Source organism: Protopterus annectens, chromosome 4.part0, assembly GCF_019279795.1.
Source record: "Protopterus annectens isolate FY-2018-M chromosome 4.part0, PAN1.0, whole genome shotgun sequence".
Lineage (NCBI taxonomy): Eukaryota > Metazoa > Chordata > Ceratodontiformes > Protopteridae > Protopterus > Protopterus annectens.
Window position 1 is genome coordinate 736,528,026 of NC_056733.1, and position 20,282 is coordinate 736,548,307.

At 39.3% G+C, this 20,282-nt stretch overlaps 1 protein-coding gene across 1 annotated transcript in view; it reads left to right on the plus strand.

Moving 5' to 3' along the window:
* The first annotated feature begins 3,009 nt into the window (after positions 1-3,009).
* Positions 3,010-20,282, plus strand: part of LOC122799562 (thyroid adenoma-associated protein homolog) — a 672,025-nt gene continuing 654,752 nt past the window's right edge. Inside the window, exons 1-2 of the mRNA XM_044068695.1 lie at positions 3,010-3,204; positions 18,749-18,923. Of these exons, the coding sequence (XP_043924630.1) occupies positions 3,089-3,204; positions 18,749-18,923 (291 nt within the window). The 5' untranslated portion in view covers positions 3,010-3,088. The remainder of the gene's footprint in view (positions 3,205-18,748; positions 18,924-20,282) is intronic.

The window sequence follows — 20,282 nt, forward strand, 5'->3', positions numbered from 1 at the left end:
TCTCTAGGTGATGGCCACTGTTGATGTGATCTCTCAACTCCATGTACAAAATGGGAAGAAGGGGGTTGATGCTGATGCCTGTCTTAAGAGGAGAGCCAGGATTTTTGTGTAAAGTGTCAGCCGGCCCCCTAGTGGATACCAGGAATATGACATCAGACAGTCACAGTGGTTAGAGCACTGACATCAGATGTCTGCATCAGTACATGTGCCCAGAAACATGAAGCATGCAAGTACTTCCTGCAATGGCATCATTGTATATCATGCATTCAGGGGTAAAGAGCATTAATAGAGAAAGAGAGAGAGAAAGAAAACAAAATAAATAAATAAATAAATAACAAGAAAATGAAACTCTTCACCTCTGGTTGAGGGAACCTATAATAATAATAATAATAATAATTAAAAAAAGTTCTGATAACTTTACTTGAAAAATCTGAAAAAAACCTATATTAATCAGATGAAGTTTAGTGTCTGTGTGTATACACATGCATACATGAATGTGTGCACATGGTTTTGAAATTATGTTATGTGTGTGTGTTTGTTAATATGTATATGGGAATGAGTATATGTTTGAGTGGCTGAATACCTGCGTCAGACTGTTTAATAATTAATTAGAGTAATCCAAGTCACAATTTTGGATTGACAGAAACACACAGTATTCAAACACCCCCACATTATCTTCCCCCACAACACACACACACACACACACACACACAAACAACCAAGGGTGTAGCCAGGCCCTCTTTGTACTCTGAGTATTTTTTTCTGAGCAGCATATCAATATGGCTTTTTTTAGACACATTATGTTTACAATTAACTAAATGAATGCCACCAACAACAGGCGCAATAATGCTAATCTAAAAGCAATATCTTTATAATAGTTTTATGGGGAACAGCTGAACATCTTACTTGCATTTATTAGGTGCTTGGGGGGCAGCATTTTGAGAGATGTGTCCATGTGTCCCAGGTATCCAGGGGGAGGGGGGTAACACTAACAGCTTGGGAGTATAAAATGGAATTTGCTTGCTACATCCCTGATGCACACTTTCTAATTTTTTTTCTTTTGTTGTAACTCATTACAGTTGAATACACCTTCATGTATTTCTGCAGTTACCACCTACTGTGTCTCTAGGAGTCAAATATTGCTTGTTCATATTTGCATTAATAATTCCAAAACCATGCTAAGTACAAGGTATTAGAATATTTTATTTTGAAGCATACATGATGGCAAACATTTGACCTCTGTCAATGAGTATATGTTAGAAATGTAAGGTGATAACTTCATTTTTAAAGACTCAAGCCACACACACTGGAAGCTAAAGGTATACACTCAAAAGAGCTGTACTGGAGGGAATGAGTTAGTATTGCTCAAATCCAAATGTCTATGCACATTTCATTTTGATTCTGTTTGAATTCATCTGACTGTGTAGCTTGCTTCTAACTTGAAATCATAATTTCTGGTGTAACATAACTATATTGTCATAACAATGGTTTTGCTAGATGGCTGACAGGCAATGCAATATATTTTTTTTAAATGATCGTCTGCCCTGTGGAAGGACAGATAGACTTTTTTCTTGGTACTGGTTTCTAATGACCACAATTGATCCTCCCATCTAAGAGTAAGGGTCAGGGCAGGCCTTGGGGGAAGGGCTGTCATACAGTCTGCCATAGAGATGCATGTGCCTTCACTGGCATCCAATCAATGAGGGTGCACTTGTATGGTCCTAACCCCACTTCTAGTGGCTGATATGGACACCTGTGTCACCGCAAGGCCATCCTATGCCTCCCAATGCCAGTAAACTGTCCAGATTTGAAACTCATATTTTTTGGTCATTTCCTCGTAAAATTTGTGGTTTTCTGGCAAATCATTGAGGAGTGATGTCACTAAATAATGACAGACATTTTTGCTTCAGACTTCATATCCTTCAGAAAATGCATGCTAAAACAAAACCTGCTGTTTTAGCAACTTTTTTAAGTTTATAAGAGCAATAATTAAAATCTGTTTTTGATTTTGAGAATTTGTTCCCCTATTACTTTTGACTTTGTCCCGATTTCTTGCACTAAGAGGCTGAGTGGTATACCTTGCTCTCCATTTGTGTGGGCACAAACACACACACATTCCTACATGGGCTACCACCAATGGTTGGGAATTGTCAAGCCCATATCCCCTGGTCCTGTGGTCACTGTTATTGTGCAAGAATCCGCCTGCAAAGGCGCAGGTTGGTCTAAGTGGAACCACCATCTCTTACCCCTGTCTCCAGGATGGGAGAGCCAGCATAAGCAGTTCATATCCACCCTCTCCTGCTCAGCTCTTCATGTGTCTGAGCTGTTCTTCAAACATGGGCCATCCTTCCAGCTTTATTCTTCTATACCTCAAAGCCAGGTGAAGAAATAACAGCCATCAACCACTTTGCTTAAAAATCAAGAGCAAAGTCCAGAATTAGGAAGGTCATAATTAGGACTGCATTCATTGTTGATATTATTCATTTAAAAGCTGTTGAAATTAAAACTAAAATGTTTACAACTGGGACTATTAATGTTTAGAAATTTTAAGCCTTGTTGCTTTGCCATGAAATCACAACTGTTAAGATAGACTTAGCAAAATTCTGAAGCAAAACCAAATATTGTTCTGAAATTCATCCATACGTGAGAACCAGGAGACTCGTACCTTCCTTCCACATCTTTCAGACAGGCAAATCAAACTTGGATTAGCTCAGTGATACAGGCTGGAGAACTCTCTCTGCACTGCTGGGTAACAACCATTCTGTATTTTTAATGTACATTACAGAACCTCATTAATAGACTAAGTAGAAGTAAAGTTCCTAGTATGTTGGGCTGGCAGGTAAGAACAGTTTAGACAGCAAACATTTTTTAGGTTGCAGCAGTAATTTTTCTTGCAGACATGACCATTAACAACTCCTTCCCACAAGAGGGAGCAAAAGTCTTGTTTGGTACTTGTATAGGAATACCTTCTACCTAAGCTTTTATTTTCATTGGTTGTGTTGTTAACCTTTCAACTGAGCAGCATGGCAACGTTTGGAAATGGTAATGCAGGAAAGGTCTTAGTTGTAGTACTGCACACACTGTAATAATGGCACAGAGGGTAGCAGAAAGTCAGCTGGACTCCTGTATCTTGCATTCCCAGAGCTGCAAGACTGGAACTAAGGAAATCTTACACTTTCTACAGAAATTAAAAGAATATTCAAGGTAAGAGACTTGCGATTTTGTTTAATTCAAGATAAGTGAAGTAAGAATTATGCATGTTAACATTAGAAATGGAAAATTACATTGTTTGTGGGAGTAGTCTATACATGTTTCTTTATGAAGTAGACAGTCAGGGATTCAATGTGCATTGCAGTTAGCTTTAGACTGTAGAGAATGTCAGCTAAAACTGACATTCTCAGCTGTGCTGTAATATGTTTAACATTACAGTGTTATATTAATGTTTCTTAGATTCTTGTAATGTTGTTGTGTGCATCCAGTGCATACATAAGTCCTGTTTGTTGAAACTGGGTGAGTTGAGGGTCAGGGCATTGTGAATAAAATGAAGCTCTTTACCACCTCCTTGTCAGTATGTGCACTTCTTCAAAGGATATTTTTTTCATTGCTACTGTTTTTGTTTATCTTGCACTCTTTTGGTGTATATAAGGGAATGAGGAATGCAGTAACATGTAGAACTTGGTATGTGTTTGTAGTGCAGTTGGGATAATTTGATACTTCATTGCCATTCAGTGTTGAAAATATGTATGGGAAGCAGATTGTTTTGGTTATCTTTGCTGTGTCTCTGTGAAAGATAACACAGCAAATCATTTAATTCTGTTGTGTTACTGGGAAAATGTTGCCTTAAGTAACTGTAACATTATGAGCTTTGTGTATGTATGTGTATGCATATGTGATTCATATTATGTGCAAACATGCAGACAGACAAGTAGCAAAGCATTTAATTTCACTGTATTGGTAGAAAAATGTTGCTTCAGTGATGGTACCATTGCATCTCACGTCTGCAAAACTTGTAGCTGAAACATGCACACTGAAGTTTTTGCAGTATGAATTTAGTACTACGCATTTTTATGTATAACAGCAGTTCATTACAGGAGACATATAGAGCAATGAGTTTGTTAGTTGTTTCTGTTTTTTTTTTTTGTTCCTTGCAGGGGGGAATTGGATGAGTTAAAGCCACAGAATAAATTAAACCTGTTTTTTTTTTTTTTTTCTGGAAAGCATGGTCATATAAGATGTCATCTTAGTCAGTTGTAGCTTACACAGTGATTGTTATTACAAAAGTAGCATCAGTTAGGTAACCAGGTAGGTGTACTGATTGTTCATATAAGGGAACAGAAACAGCAGTTAAGGAGTCACCAGTGGAACATGGAGTCAAGATAAATGGTGACTGCATTCCCAGCTCTGAAAACAGCAGATTATGTTGCCTATTGTTATGTCTTAATATGGACAAAGTGCATTTCTAGCTTCACTTGTTTGTTGTGCATGGTGGCTTGCTGCATTTTAATAATTTAATTTGTTTGTTTGCTTTTATTTTGATGGGATAGCCCTATGGCAGTATATAAAGTATAGATGGGAATAAAGAAGCTGATTTTTTGAGAGAGAGAGAGTAGATCATAACCCTTGTTGGTAACTCACCCTAACATTTCATAAACCTGTATGGATTCTCACAAATGAATACTACTCCTACCCATTACAGTAAAAAACGCTACTGGTTCCACAATTGACTGGATCATGACCGACTCTCCAAACAACTATTGTAACCCTTCTGCCTTCCCAGACTCCATTTAGTGACCATTTTCCCATCTCTATCTTAAGGCACTCTCCTCATCTCTCTAAGCCCCAAAACAGACTAACTTTTCCCTTGAAACCTTTAACTGTAGACTCTGCCATCAACTGGTCTTTCCTAAAAACTCTCCCGCTCAGTGATGCTGTTACTAAATTCAACCACATTTTCCTTGATATCCTAAACTCACCCCAGCTCACAAAATCAGAATCAAATCTAATTTTGCACCCTGGCTCTCCAAAGCTACTCATGCTTTGATACATGAAAGAGATGCTCTATGGAAAAAAATGGCAAACCACTAAAACTCCCACCTTTCTCCAAGGTTATAAGCAACTCAGAAATCGTGTAAAAAAAAAAAAAAAAAAAAAAATATTATTTTGGATAAACACCAATATTTCATTAAATTTCAAAGCTCTCACCCAAGTGACCCCCAAAAGTTCTGGAGTACTATCAACCCCCTGCTTCACACTGGTTCTCCTACCATCCCTAACCCTTTCCCCTATCACTCTCCCTCTGAAACTGCAGACTTACTCAACAAACACTTCATAGACAGCATCTCTAAACTCCTACCGTCTGGTAACTCTGCTCATCCCAACTCTTCTGTGTGACCCTCACCTCCGCCTAAACCACTATCCTTTTCTGTCTCTCAGCCTTTTACCTTGCGACCTGTTTCTACTAAATATATTACATCCCCGTTTCTTAAACTAAAACCATGCTCTACCTCCACTGATAAACTCCCCCCCACCCAATTTGTGAAAGTTGCTGCTGACTCTATTACATATCCTGTGTCTGTCTTAATCAACCGCTCCATTCAGGAACCTACAGTACCAGAAATATGGAAATCCTTCTATACCACTCCTCTGCACAAAAGTGGCAACTCTGTTGAACACTCTAACTGTAGACCAATTGCTATACTTTCACCGCTCTCTAAGATCCTTGAAAAATGTATACATACTCAACTACTGTCCTATCTCATTCACAGAAATCTCCTCATCCCCTCGCAACATGGTTTCAGCCCTAAACACAGTATCTCGACTGACTTATTATCCTTTATTGCAGAAGCTAGGGACAACAACCTCCTTGTCTCTTGTCTATTCCTTGATCTCTCTAAAGCCTTCGACACTGTGTCTCATCCCATCCTTCTTAACAAATTCTCAGACCTAAACATGTCTCCTTCGACTCTTGGCTGGTTCCAATCCTACCTTACTGGCAGAAAACATGCTGTTAGATGGCAGCAGGCTTTCTCAACCCTTCCTTGCTGTTCAAACAGAAATACCCCAAGGCTCCATACTTGGACCGCTCCTCTTCAACATTTTTACCAACAACCTACGTTCATCCTGCAGTTTTTCATCTGTAATACAATATGCAGATGACTGTACTCTCTTATCTATCTCCAATACTATCTCTAAACTACACACACTAACACAGAATTCCTTTACCTCTGTTGAAAAATGGCTCAGAAACAATCAAGTTATCCTTACCCTAAGAACTCAACTCCTTCTCTTCCTACCTCACACTCACCTTAAATCCAATTTTTCTCTTTCCTCCCTAGATGGCAACATTATCTCCCCTGCCTCATACACCAAACTCCTTGGTGTAATAATTGATAACCGACTAAAATTTGACTTGCGTATACAACAGGCCATCAAAACCCCCCACCAAAAACTTGGACTACTTTATAGGAACAAAAAATTCCTCGCTACTGCCACTAAACACACTCTTGCGCAGCCATTTCTCTTACCTAGTCTTCTATACACTTCCCCCCATCCTTACCAATATCCAAACTACCTCAATGCAGAAACTAGAACAAATGTACAACAAAATTGCCAGATTTTATTCTAAATCAACCACTCTTTTCACATCACTGCCTCTCACTAAAACTTCAGTGGCTGGAATTTCCACACGTTCTCCTACAATCACAACTCCACACTATATTTTCCATACTCAACAACCCCTCTGCCTGCCCTGCTCTCACCTACAATGTTACTCTCTTCTCTCCCCCCAGCCTCTCCGGAGTGCTGATCAGCAGCTTCTCTCAGTTTATAAACCCCATAAGGAATATTGGCAAACTATTTTACAAACACTCTAACTAAATTGGAACAAACTCCCTCTCCATATTAGATCCAACCTTTCCTTTCCCTGTTTTAAAAAGGAGCTTAAATCCCACCTACTAAACTTGAAATCATGCCGTTGCCTTGACCACACATAGTGTTAGTCTGTCCTACTGTATAACCTGTTGCATTTCCGTTCTCTGTTAGTAACTTCTGCTTAAACTAACCTCTTAAACCTTCAGCTCTACCACTGTAGCCCCCTCCTTTCTCTCCCCCCTCCCATTCTCCACACTATTTATTCCCCCCTTCCTGTCAATGACTATACATTGCCCTTCTTTTGAACAACGATTATCTTTTTGTTTTTACTCTCATATGTAGTAAACTTTGGACTACTGCTATCAGTGCAACCCTTAACGTTCATAATTTTTTCTTTTGTTTTTCTCTCTATAATTAATTTCATATTTGCATTGTTATTTTTAATAGTTTTTGTCCTATATGTTTATCTTTGCTGTGACTCTTTCTCCTTGAGTCTTCACTGAAAATGGGTTGCTTACTATCAGTGTAATGCAAATAGTTAATTACCTTTTCTTTTTACAATTATTTTTTATCAATGCAAATAGTTAATAACCTTTTCTTTTTATAATGATTTTTTATTGTGATTGTTATTTAATATTTGTATATTGTCACTTTATCTTTACTTATGTTTGGTGGGGCTTTTCCCCTCAGGTCTCCACTGAAAATATGTTTGTTTGCAAACTCAGTTGGACTAACCCAGTTAACAAATTAATCTGACCACTGGGAGGCCTTTGTAATATAGAGGTATTCAGGGACATGTTATGCTGTTAGTCTTTGGAATATGTCCGAGTTGGCAATTTTGCATAACATGTTTTGATGATAACATATGTTAGCTTTGTGCCTAATTTAGGTTCATAGGATGATACTAGGCTATTGGTCTTGAGGCCGTTATAAGCCTAACCAAGAATTTTGCCCATATTCCCACAAAGTCAGCACCTGTTCCCCCTGTCCAGCAGGGACACAGGTTGGATCCCAGGGGTGTATTGTCTGTTTCACATCCAGTTGTATAGGTTCCTCTTAAAGAGGGCTAGAGAGGTACCCTGCTTAACATGGAGAGGGAGACTATTTCACAGATGCGGGAGTCTCTGGGACACAAATCTATCTCACCAACAAGTTGCATTAATGTCACAGACTAGGTTTAGGGCTTGCATGTGGGTTGCCCGAGTGGATTTTGACTTATGGATATGCAGCAACTCCATCAAGGCTGGATCTGAGATGGCCTTGTATGCCAGACACAGGTCACCTCTGAGCAGTCTGTATGAGACTGAGCAGAGGGACAGAGATTTTAGCCTATCTGTATAGGACAGGTGTTTGAAACCTTGAATTTTCCTGGTCACGAACCTCTGTGGTCTCTCCAGCTGCTGCATGTGCTTGGCAAGGTACATGTCGAAGGGGGCATTGTACTCAATAATGGGTCTGATAAGGGAGGCGTACAGGGATGTTATGACTTCCTCATTCCTGGATGAAATACCCGTACTTATGAGGTGGGCCATGTAGAAAGCCTTCCGTACAACGGAGGGAATGTGGTGGTCAAAAGTCAAGTTGCTATCAATCTGGGTGCCCAAGTCCCTCATGACTGCTTGAGTGCTTAGTACGTTGTTATTAATGTGATAATTAGTGGGGATGCCATTTTCCCCAAAGGGGATAATGATGCATTTCTTGGCATTCAGTTTGAGGCCATGCTTCTGGCACCATTCATTAGTTTGGATAAGACCCTCTTGGAGGATGTACAGACTACTGGTTTTACTTGCACCTCAGAAAAGTATATCCTAAACAGTAAAGGCCCCAAGGCTGATCCTTAGGGTACACCACCCGTTATGGGTCTACTACTAGAGGTGGCCTTTCCCTATTTTGACTGAGTTGGTTCTATCAGTGAGCGAGTTAGCTACTCATCTGGTAACATATGGGTTGATGCATAGCTGGCAGAGTTTATCTATTATGCCCGAGTGGGAAATAGTGTCGAAGGCTTTAGCTAGGTCACGGTAGGTGGTCTTCACAGTCTTCCTCTTGTCCATGGCTTTGGTGACTGTTTCGAAGAAGTTGACCAAGTTTAATAGGCATGATCTCCCTTTGACAAAACCAAACTGTGTGGGGTCAAGGGTTTGGAGGTTGCCAATGTCCTTGTTTATAATGTCCATGATAATGCATGCAGTGGCCTTGCAGATCAGGCTAGTTAAGCTGATGGGCCTATAATTGCCTGGGTCAGTGGATGATCCACCTTTGTGTAGAGGGATAACAGTGGCTATCCCCCATTTGGCTGGGATGTCAGTCTTACATGGACATTTCTAGCTAACGTTCATGTGTGACTGACAGAGAGAGATGCTTTGAACATAATAAAGTTAAGTTAATTCGTGCTGTCACCTGCCTGGTGTGCAGATTTCCCTTTTTTTTTGCCCCATGCTCTTTTGCTACTGAAATCTGCCGTAGTCCCTATAAGCCCATTCATTTCCCTCTCCCCTCTTCCCCATGGGAAAGCAGAGGTTCAAATAATTGTATTGTGACCCTACAGGTGGGGCTGTTTCTCCATGGTGAGAATGAACTCTCTCCAAACAATTGCCATCACCTCTTTAAAAGGGATGAGAGCCTGGAGGCTGCTTTTATTTATTTATATATATATATATATATATATATATATATATATATATATATATATAATTATATGGATCTAGGACTTTTGATCGAAAGATCAAAAGTCCGAATCCATTATCACCAAACATACTTTATGAAAAGCGCTTTCACCGAAAAAGCGCTTACTGTAAAGTATGTTTAAAAAAAAAAAAAAAAAAAACATTAAACTTACTTCTATGCAGGGGGGCTGTTCCCCCCACACCCCCCTACTTTAATATTCTCACTTCGAGGTCGCACTACAGTGGGGAAAAGGGAATTTTCCCTTATCCGCACCGTAATACTGTCACAACCAGTATACTTATCTGAAAGTGCTGCTTCGGTGAATAGCACTTTCGGTTAAGTATGCTCGGTGATTTCTGCTTCGGTGGAAAGTGCATTCGGAAGGGAATTTTCCCTTATCCGCACCGTAATACTGTCACAACCAGTATACTTATCTGAAAGTGCTGCTTCGGTGAATAGCACTTTCGGTTAAGTATGCTCGGTGATTTCTGCTTCGGTGGAAGGTGCATTCGGGGATCTGTACGGATCCGATATATGTGTGTGTGTGTGTGTATCTATATCTATATCTATATCTATATATATATATATATATATATATATGTGTGTGTATAGAAATATATATATATATATATATATATATATGTATATATATATGTGTGTGTGTATAGAAATATATATATATATATATATATATATATATATATATGTATATATATATGTGTGTGTATAGAAATATATATATATATATATATATATATATATATATATATATATATATATATATACATGCATACATATAGCCAGGGTGGAATTTTTTTAGCTATATAAGGAAGAGGAAACCATAACTGACCAGAGTATGACATCGTAGTTTTCACCATTCTTGATACTATCTTGTTAATAATGCCCGTCAACTTTCAAACTAATGGAAGCTTGCTTGTAGCCAAGGAAACATGTCCTGGTCTCCACTGGTGTGTTCTTCCATTCCCCTTGGGATAGGTGGGATTCAACTCTTTCAGTGCTTCAGCTGCTAAATGAACTCAGGTCATCTGAGCCATGGTCAGTATTTCATCCCTTTATACCATGGAGCTGGGCATAGCAGTGATCCTTTCTTCTGTCCATGGAAAAAAACAAACTGTAAAGTTATGACTCTTCTGTGAGTGTCCATTTCCTCAATAAATGTGTGTATGTGTATACACATATGTATGTATAAAATATAAATAAGGTATTAATTAGAAATGAGGCTCTTTGCATAATACTTTATAATGTTGATAGTGTGTATACAGTAAGCAGTACACCTACAACTCCAGCACTTTGAACGTTAGTCTTAACGTTTGTCAGCTAAGATAAATGCATCCATGTGCATCAGTGCCAACACAGAGTTGTCATTAATGAGATGGACCTACTTGAGACGCTAATTATTTCAGCACTACAAAGAAATGAAGGTGACGGTAGCACATACTTAGGCAAAATAGCATGCTTTACAAAGGAAAACATCTGCTGCAGCTGTGGGGCTCATTTTAGCAGGTCTTCTACAAGCGTGTAGTTGAATTTTTTTTCTGTGATGTGTCATGTGTGTTGAGTTTTATGTCGGTGGGGCTCTGGTATTCCATTCTTCTCTGATTAAGGTACTGGTCATATAGAAATGCTTCATTGGTCATCTGCTGAACCTGTAAAGCTTAATTGTCCAGTGCTGGTATCGGTTCTTTCAGTAGTAATCTGATCTTTAGTTATTTCCACAGAATTCTTTTACGTTATTGGTTACATGTCTTTACTTCACAGTCTAAGATAAGGGTCTCTTTGCAAATATTAGCATATCTATTTGATTTCAACAATAACATCGAAACCCCTGTAATGGGCTTCTTCATGCTATTTGCAAACATATGCAATAGAATAACACCATTTCTGTAAGGTGTGGCATCATATGCCAGTCTATTTAATATTAATGGAGAGGTCAAAATGTTTATTGTCCAGTATATTCTCTTTTCCTTTTGCACCCATCTTGTAATAATGTATTGGGCAGATGTGGAACAGTGAAGTTTGTGCAGGAATTTTATCGTAGTGTTTTTTTTTTTTTTTACCACTTCTAAGTATGTCAGTTGTGGCATGTTCTGAGGCCTAGATGCCTGCAGCACTGCCTAAACTTTCTCAGGTGAATTGTCTAATTCATCTGTATTAGTTGTATATCCACAATAAGGCATGTCTATGTTGAAAAATTCCCATTCATCCATGTTTGCTGAAAGTCGCACTCCTTCAGCCATAGAGAGTATTTAGAAGTTATTTAAATGGTTACTGTCATCCATTCCTGTCACCAAGATGTTGTTTAGGGTAATTTTACTTATTTGTTTAACACTCGTTTATCGAGAAAGTCCAACTGGGACAGAGCCCATTTTCAGCAGAGGCCTGGCGAGAAATGCTCCAGACACGTCTTTGGAATGTGGGAGGAAACCTCACGCGAACGCAGGGAGGACAGGCAGACTCGGCACTCCAGATGAGACTCAAATTGGAGAAACTCTTGCTATGAAGTGAAGTGAAGTGCACCACTACGCCACCATGCTTTCTGACATACTGTTGATGCAGATGTCACTCCGCAACACGCAAGTCGTACCTGTATGTATTAATTGTAAAATACTTTTTGGAAGCATATTTCATTTCCATCTGTTGAACTGTGCTATTTTGTTTGTAAAGTGCCTATCTCAGAGATGTGGAAATGATATTAAACATTTTGATAGCCACTTTAAAATCTCTACTAATGCAAATACCCCCTCATTCTGTAGTAATGAAACTCTTAGTATGACCCACTCAATTTATTCCACTCTGGACAATGTTTCTGCACTTTGCAGGTCTGTTTCTACATTCTGTGGCCATGACACTTGAGTGGGTCTTGTATTTAGAGGTAGCATTGCACTCTGCTATTTCTGATTTTCATGCCTTTCAGTGTTCCCAGATCATAAGTGAAATTGTCTGTTGTACCAGTCCATCCATTGTGGTTTATTGCTGCCATTTTGTGACACTGCTCACAACACATTGATAGAATACTAGTTTATGTCTAGTCTTTCTATCTACTTTCAGCCACACAGGGATATTTTGACTAACCACAGGTAATGCACGCACCTGGGCTCTACATTTTCCTTTACTGATACTGCAAAGGAGACAACAGGTAAAAGCTGTACCAGAGTCCTTGGAATTCTGGGCTTTTAAGTATAAAAAGGAAACCTATCATGTCACTTTAGAAAGATTAAACCACCAAAATGCAGAATAATCAGAATACCAAAATGTTTAAAACACCTGTCTGTGTGATCTTTATTATGTATATTGATAAGGGTGCTCGGGTCTCTTTCTACAGAGGTGCATATAGAAGCAACCTTTTACAGATAAAAGCCTAACCTAGAGTATTATAATCTGGTCTCTGATCATAGCCACCTTGTTGTATATTACATAAATGGATTCAGCCATTCTGTCCTGTCATACTTATTATTAATGTGGCAGCCCAAAGTGTACCGAGGCTTTTAAAAGTGTGAAATTGCTGCTGATGCTGCGCTGTGGAGGCTGTTTTGTGTGTCGCAGTGTGGAACCCGACCACAACAGCTTTGAATTGTTGGTCATCAGGTTTCATGGCAGAACAATGCATAACCAACTAATGATTTTTTTCCTTTGTGTCTCTGATACCTACCAACCCCCCAACACTCACATTCTGTAAAGCCTGTTAATTCCCAGCCTGGTAAGAGATTATTGCAAGGTATTCAGCTAGGCAGCCATCAGAGTTTTTTTTTTTTATTATGCCCTAGCTAGGGTTCCCACCTCACATAAGGGTAATCCCTGGAGATGCTATTTTAATGTTAAACACAATCAGTATTGTTTGGCCTAAGTGCTGTCTGACCTGGAGACTATCAGTCTTTGATATGTTAATGTTCATAATGCTTGTACAAAGAATACTATGTACAGGAAAAGTTCAAAGCAATAATACAACTGTAAACTAATTATTCAAATGTTCATTCTGTGTGCTTTGGTAGAGTCACAAAAACTACTTGCTCTTAAAAGTATATTTATTTCTGATCATATCTTGCAGCCACCAACAGTTTGGGTGTCTTGATCAAGAATTCATGAAACTGAAACAACTGTACGGCAAATTTTTGCACCCCTGTAGCCCAGCTTGCAAAACACCAAGTCCCAGATGATTTCTTTCTTTGGTCCACAAAGAATTCATCACACTGAAAGTTTATACGCATAAAGAATTTGACACAAGTATAGAAAATGAGAAGGATACAACTTTAAAGAGTTCCTCACCACACTTGCTATGTCTCAGTTTTGCAAAAAAAATCCTTCCATCGATTGATCACTCATTCATTTTTTTCCACCAGCTCTGTTTGGACTTCACGCAGAATACAGTAGTCATCATAGTACTTGTCTTTGTCGATGTCAATGCACAACTTGCCTGCCAGTTCCTCGAATAAACTCCATGTCACTGGTTCTTTCAACATTAAAGCTGTCATTGCTTGAAATTCTGAATCCTGGTGATTATACAACTTGTCAAGGTAGTTTAAACACTTGTAGAATTGATCAGCATCAGCTTCGAGGTGCCTTTTCTTGTCTTGTGGAATTCTTTTAAGCATGTCTGCAGCAGCCTTTCCATAAAATTTGTCTTGTTTGCGATCTGCAGTTTTCTGTCTTACTCCAACCATAATATCATGTAGTTTGGAACTAGTAGTTTGATCCGACTCTAACATTAGCACACTACTGTGAAAGACCTGCATAACATTGTGTAAGAAACAGCAGTATAGTCTAGGTATGGACTCGCTTTCTTTGTCTCTAAAGGCATCCCAGAGTACTTTGTGGCATTCTTCTTTTCCTAGTGAAGCAAAGTAAGACTGCAAAGCAGGCCATACGAGAAGTATTCTTTCAAGCACTGGAAGTAATGATAACCATCTTGTTGGTACATGACGAAGAATGTCTTGATACTCAAGTTTGACAAACTTGAAAAATGACTGGAGCTGTGCAGTTCGTTTAGCATATCCGGAAAATTCAGCATAAACTTTGAGAATGAGAATTTCAACATCTTTTGACAAAGTTTTACATGCCTATTTAACACAATTATGCAGAATATAACACTTGCGATTTGCCGTAATGAGTTCAGATTTTCTTTTTTTCAGTTTCTCATACACAGAAATCTTCTTGCCAGAATTCACTGCAGCATTATCCTCAGAAAATGCAGACACTTGGCTTATGCCCAGTCCATTTTTCTCTATCACTTCAACTAATCTACCCATTATCACCTCACTGCTTTCATCTGAATCTTCATAAAAGTCTAGCAAACCATGTTTTATTCCTTCTTGTTTTGAAAAATACTGCACTTTAACTGGAAAAAGTTTAACACTTCCTTTGAAAAGTACTTTGATTCTTGTAAGTCGGAGATTAACTGTTCTTGTGAAGCAGGAGTGAGAACATTTTCAATTATATTAGTTGCTTTTGTTCTGCCGCAAGCAATCTTTTTCGCAATACTAGATTCCGGGAAAATAGTTAGATTATCTTATTACCGCAATCTTGACTTGCATAGCTGTGATGATGCTTAATACTGTGGTAAGTTAGAGTTACTTCAGCAGCTGTTATAAGATTGTCCTCTTTGGTATTTGGTTTTCTGAAGAAGCTCATGACTGTATTTTGCTTAATCCGCAACATATTTTTATTATGTTTCACCGATGTTGCATCCACTACTACTGATATGCATCCCTCGTACTTACTGTAAATGTGTGATGGCAAATTTTGCATTCTGCTTCAGACTCTGTTTTCTTACCCAGCCAGTCCTTAAAATCGTCTTTTAACCATTCATCATTGAATTAACAGTGATACTTTTTTTTTTGCCTTTATACAACTTTCATATTCAGAATCCCAATGCTTTGATTCAGCCACTGCGACTTGCAAGGTTTTATTGATCATGCACAGTGCAGCTAAGGCAACAAACTAAGTACAGTAGAATATTAAGTTATCCAGCGGCCATGGAGATTGGCACAGTACAGACTCTGCTTCCAAGGCAGCAGACAGCTATAGGGTCGATCTAAAGGTGTCATACATGGTGGATGATAGTCCAGCCATGCCCAAAAACATGTAGACGTAGAGCTCTTAAATTTTTTTATGGATAAGACATTTTTTGTTTGGAAAACCAACCCAGAAGGAAATGAAATACATAATAAAACTAAGGAAATGGTTAAGCAGCTCTTATTCCCCTATTCTTGTTGGTAGATACCCGATAAGTGTCATTTCTGGTTGCTAGAGAGTTAACTCTAACAACAAAACGGTTGGACAAAACAGTAAATAATGGTCAATATTTAAAAACTGTGCCTATTTTTGGGACTTTGTCCCACTTTTATTTATGGCTTTAACCAGATTTCTTGCTCTAAGAGTTGAGAGGTATGGAGCTAGAGAGTGTGTGTGTGTGTGTGTGTGTGTGTGTGTGTGTGTGTGTGTGTGTGTGTGTGTGTGTGTGTGTGTGTGTGTGTGTGTGTGTGTGTGTGTGTGATTGGGAGCGTGAGTATGCATTGTGTGAATGAATGTGTAAGCCAAGTCAAGTGGCATACCTCTCAGAGCAAGAATTCTAGATGGAGGCATAAATAAAAGTGGGACAAAGACCCAAAAACAGGGACAATTTTATATATTGCTCTTACAAACTTAGAAAGTTGATAGAATAACAGGTTTTGCATTAGCATGAATTTTCTGAAGGGTATGAGGTCTGAAACTTGTCTGTCACTATTTTCTAACTTCAGTCTTTATTTGCCACTAATATGCTAAAAAACGCAATTTTATGAGAAACAAACCAAAAGTATGATGCGAAAATCTGTACAGTTGAGGTAAGTGGGTGTGTGGCTGTGTGCGTGTGAGAGAGAGAGACAGCAATGTATGAATGAATGCGTAAGTGGGTGTGTGGCATGTGGGTGTGACAGACGGTGAGAGTGATGTGTGAATGAATGCAGGTATGAATGAGGAAGTGACTGTGTGTGTGTGTGTGTGTGTGTGTGTGTGTGTGTGTGTGTGTGTGTGTGTGTGTGAGAGAGAGAGATTGGGAATTGGAGAAAGAGTGTAATGTCATTATTCCTGGACATTTCAGAGTTTTTTTAATTACTTCTGGGAGATGGTAGATGCTATAAAAATCCTGGGGACTCCCGGGCAATACTGGAGAGGTGGCAACCCTATGCCCTACCCACATTTCCCTGTCCTGTGCATACCCATAGCATACAAATGAAGGCACACAGTAGACTTGCTCTGTGATGTTCCACACCTCTGCATGAGAATCAGGCAAAGCCCTGCCTCCTTGTGGACCTCACACCTGTGTAACTCTGCCCTCTACCAGCAGTTTAACCATGGAAAGCCACAGTCTCTCCCCACCCAAGATGGGTAAGTTGACACAATTCCCCGCCATCTGGTTCCTCCATTGCTCAAGCTGCTAGTTCTAGTTATACTCCAGTTGTTTGGGTCGCACTCCGGGCTCTGTCCCAAACCATACCCCAAATACCGGGTACCTCTTAACTTCTGCATTGCTGTACTAAACTAAACAGAAACAAAACATATTTTCGAATCTAACAGTAATGACTACTACATATTTGTATAGAAGCTGTTTCAGAGTGAAAACATTTATCAGAAAACATATTTTGTTTGGGTACAACAAAGTGGAAATTCCTACAGATGTATTATATCTGCATCTCATACATTGTAATCCACACGAACAGTTTTGCTTTGCGGGACAAATGCCCCTGCATTCCCCATGATGATTGGGCCCTCCCCTACATAGTTTTGTATTGTAACGCCAAAGTTTTGCAACATTTTATGTTTCAGCAAAAAAAAAAAAAAAACAGTCATTTTCCTTTGTGGTGGTGTATCTCCGTCTTAAAATATGTAGGTAAAGGGGGTCACAGCCCTTCACATGTGTTGCAACAGGTTTTCTCCCTTGCATTAATAGAGTTGTGCATATTTTCTGATATGAAAGTTCCTTATATCAAACAAGCGATTTCATCTTCAGTCTGACTCTTTGTAGCTTTTTTGTTTGGTTATTGAATCCTGTTTGTAGGAATTGTGTTCATTTTTTTTAATTCACCCAGTTAATTTTGGAGTGATCTGCATAATTCTATCCCCTCAGGTAATTTTATTTCAGGTCACACAGAGTTGCCATAAATCATTGCTTCCACTGTCATTTTACCATTTGTCTTTCCAGTTTAACATATACTGAATATCCTGCTCCCATTTGCTTGTGTCTTGTCTCTTGAAACCTTTCTATTTGCACAACTCATAATGGCCTTTGTGGTGTTTTTATTTCACATTAAACAACAGTTACTTACATTATGAGACATTTAGCACAATAAATGCATATTCGTCTTTGTGTTAATTGCATAGCCAGTTTACTGATAAATATTAATTGTGAGTACAACATTTATTTTAAAACTGCAGTGTTGGGGCTTTCTGTGAAGTCTAATCTTTGTTTTGATAGCAGTTTTCTTGTATACTTCTACAGAATACACTACACACTTGTTTGTCCTTTCATGCAAATTGGAAGTGTTGTGCTATAAAGTTGTAGCATGTGCTGTAAATTATTTTCACTTTCCAGTCACACTGATTGTTTGGGGGTTAAATAATTTGCACAGTCTTTACTGTGTTATCACACATTTTGATTTAGGCCTTTTTGGTGCTACTTAATTGAGCACCTGTCCAAATATTTGAGGTCACATCACCTGAGGACGTATAGAAAGATTTCTTTTGTCTTCCAAAGTATTGTTTTCTGTGGGCTTCTGCCTTCTAAAACATCCTGCACCTATGGGCCAGCCTTGTGCCCACTATCTTCTGTCTCGTTTAGTTCAGTAACACAAAGCATATCATTGAATGAGGACATGCCATGTCAGGGAGCAGTTTAAAGACTGTTGTACTAGTTTGTAAACTGCAGTACAGGTGAATACGCCATAACATTCAAACACTGTACAACGTACTGTTCCTTTTCCTTTGACAGCTGATTATGCAATGCAGATGTTTCCATTATATGTTAGAAAATAAATTGCTATGTTGTACATTTTAGGACTGTGTGTGGCATTTCTTCAGACCTTTCTGTACTTCATGTTAGAAGAGCTGTTTAGTATGTATGCATTGTGCTGGCTGTGCTTACTGTCCTATTTTTGAAGAGCCTTGTCATTTTTCAGAAGTATTCCTTTATGTTCTTTATCCTTTGTTCCTTGCTCAGGCATTCTGTGAAGAGGTGCAGAGAAAAGGCACTAGGTGAGGCCTTGAACTTGCTGCGTGGAAGCAGGACCTTTTGGAATGCTGAGGAGGACAGTTGGCTTGCTGTAGTGCGCTGCGTGCTTCTTCTGCAGGTGGAAGCTGCTTCCAGTCCCAGTTGCTTCCAGAAACTGGATCGGGTATCACTTTATGCAGTTCATTGTTTGTTGTTTTGATAAAGTTCAGTAAAAGAGACATTCTGTAGTTTTTCTTTTTTTGTTGTTGTGTTTTGTCTTTTTTAGCAGTCTGAGCCCATAAACCATGGCACCACAGTACAGAATTACAGGTAGGGAGCTTCAGTCATTGGCATTAACCAAATCTGACTCCGTACAGTATAACAGGAATGTTAAAAAGAAAAAATAAGGAAGAAAACCAACGTTTACAACAAGCTGTGTTTAATGAGAGGATTAATGGGGCTGCTACAGTGTGTATTCACATTTGTGGGATGCACGGCCATCCTTCCAATGCTCAAAGCACAAATGTATATTTTTTCTATTTCAGATAAAGGAGACAGATATTTAGACAGCAGCTGCACAGATGTTCTTCATGTTTCAGTGTTGCAGTCATCACACGTGGGTTATCTGCCTGCAGGTAGCCCTCAGTCAGCCTGTATACCAGAGACTTAGTATTTCTGCGTCGGTTGCTGTCGCTCCAGGACTGATGTGAGGTTGTCAGGGGTATAAAAACAGGCATCCAGTGCCATTACATCAGTCTTTCTTGCCGAGTAGCCCGAAGCAGAAGCAGTTTGCACGAGTGCCAGTCGGCCGCTACCTGAGTTTTTGTTTCCGAATTTAATCACCCTGAAGTCTTCTAAAGCTAAGTACCCCATTGGGGATCCTTTTTTCTTGCTCTAACTGATGTCAGAAAAAGTTAACAATTGTCTCTTCTGTGGAAAGCAAATACCACACAGAGATTTCCATTCTTACTGCGTCACCTGTTAGGCCCAGACCACGACGTACCTCGCTGTCGGTTTTGTGCTTTGTTCAACACACAAAGTCTTCATCGTCCAGCCCTTTTATTCGCTAAATACATTCGCTCTCTATCTCCCTTTTCTGAAATGGCTTCGGTAAGCCATCCGACTACCGATCTTCCGAAAAAATGTAAGGATAAAGATCGAGACTGACCGCACAGGTCCAAAACTGCTGACGACGCTTCCGTTAAGCTAGTTGCCAGTTTTCCGGTACTCAGTGAGGCGCTTTCGTAGCCCCTGATGCCTGCTTTGATGGATTCACAGGCCACTACCGAGACCCTGTTCAGAGTCCGGTATGCCACGAGACTCTTCTTTGACTACGGAACATGCGGATGTCGCTACCTTGGATGGGTCCGGAGCTGCTGTGTAGGCACCGGCTTCTGAGGAAGTTCTTCGCATTACCGATATTTGACACAAACCGATGACTTCTTTTACTTCTTCAGTTCTGTCTAAAACTGCCAAGTTTCTAAGGCCAAGAGTACAAGCTACGTCTAAACAAACGACGACCAAAACGCAAGCACCTGCTTCC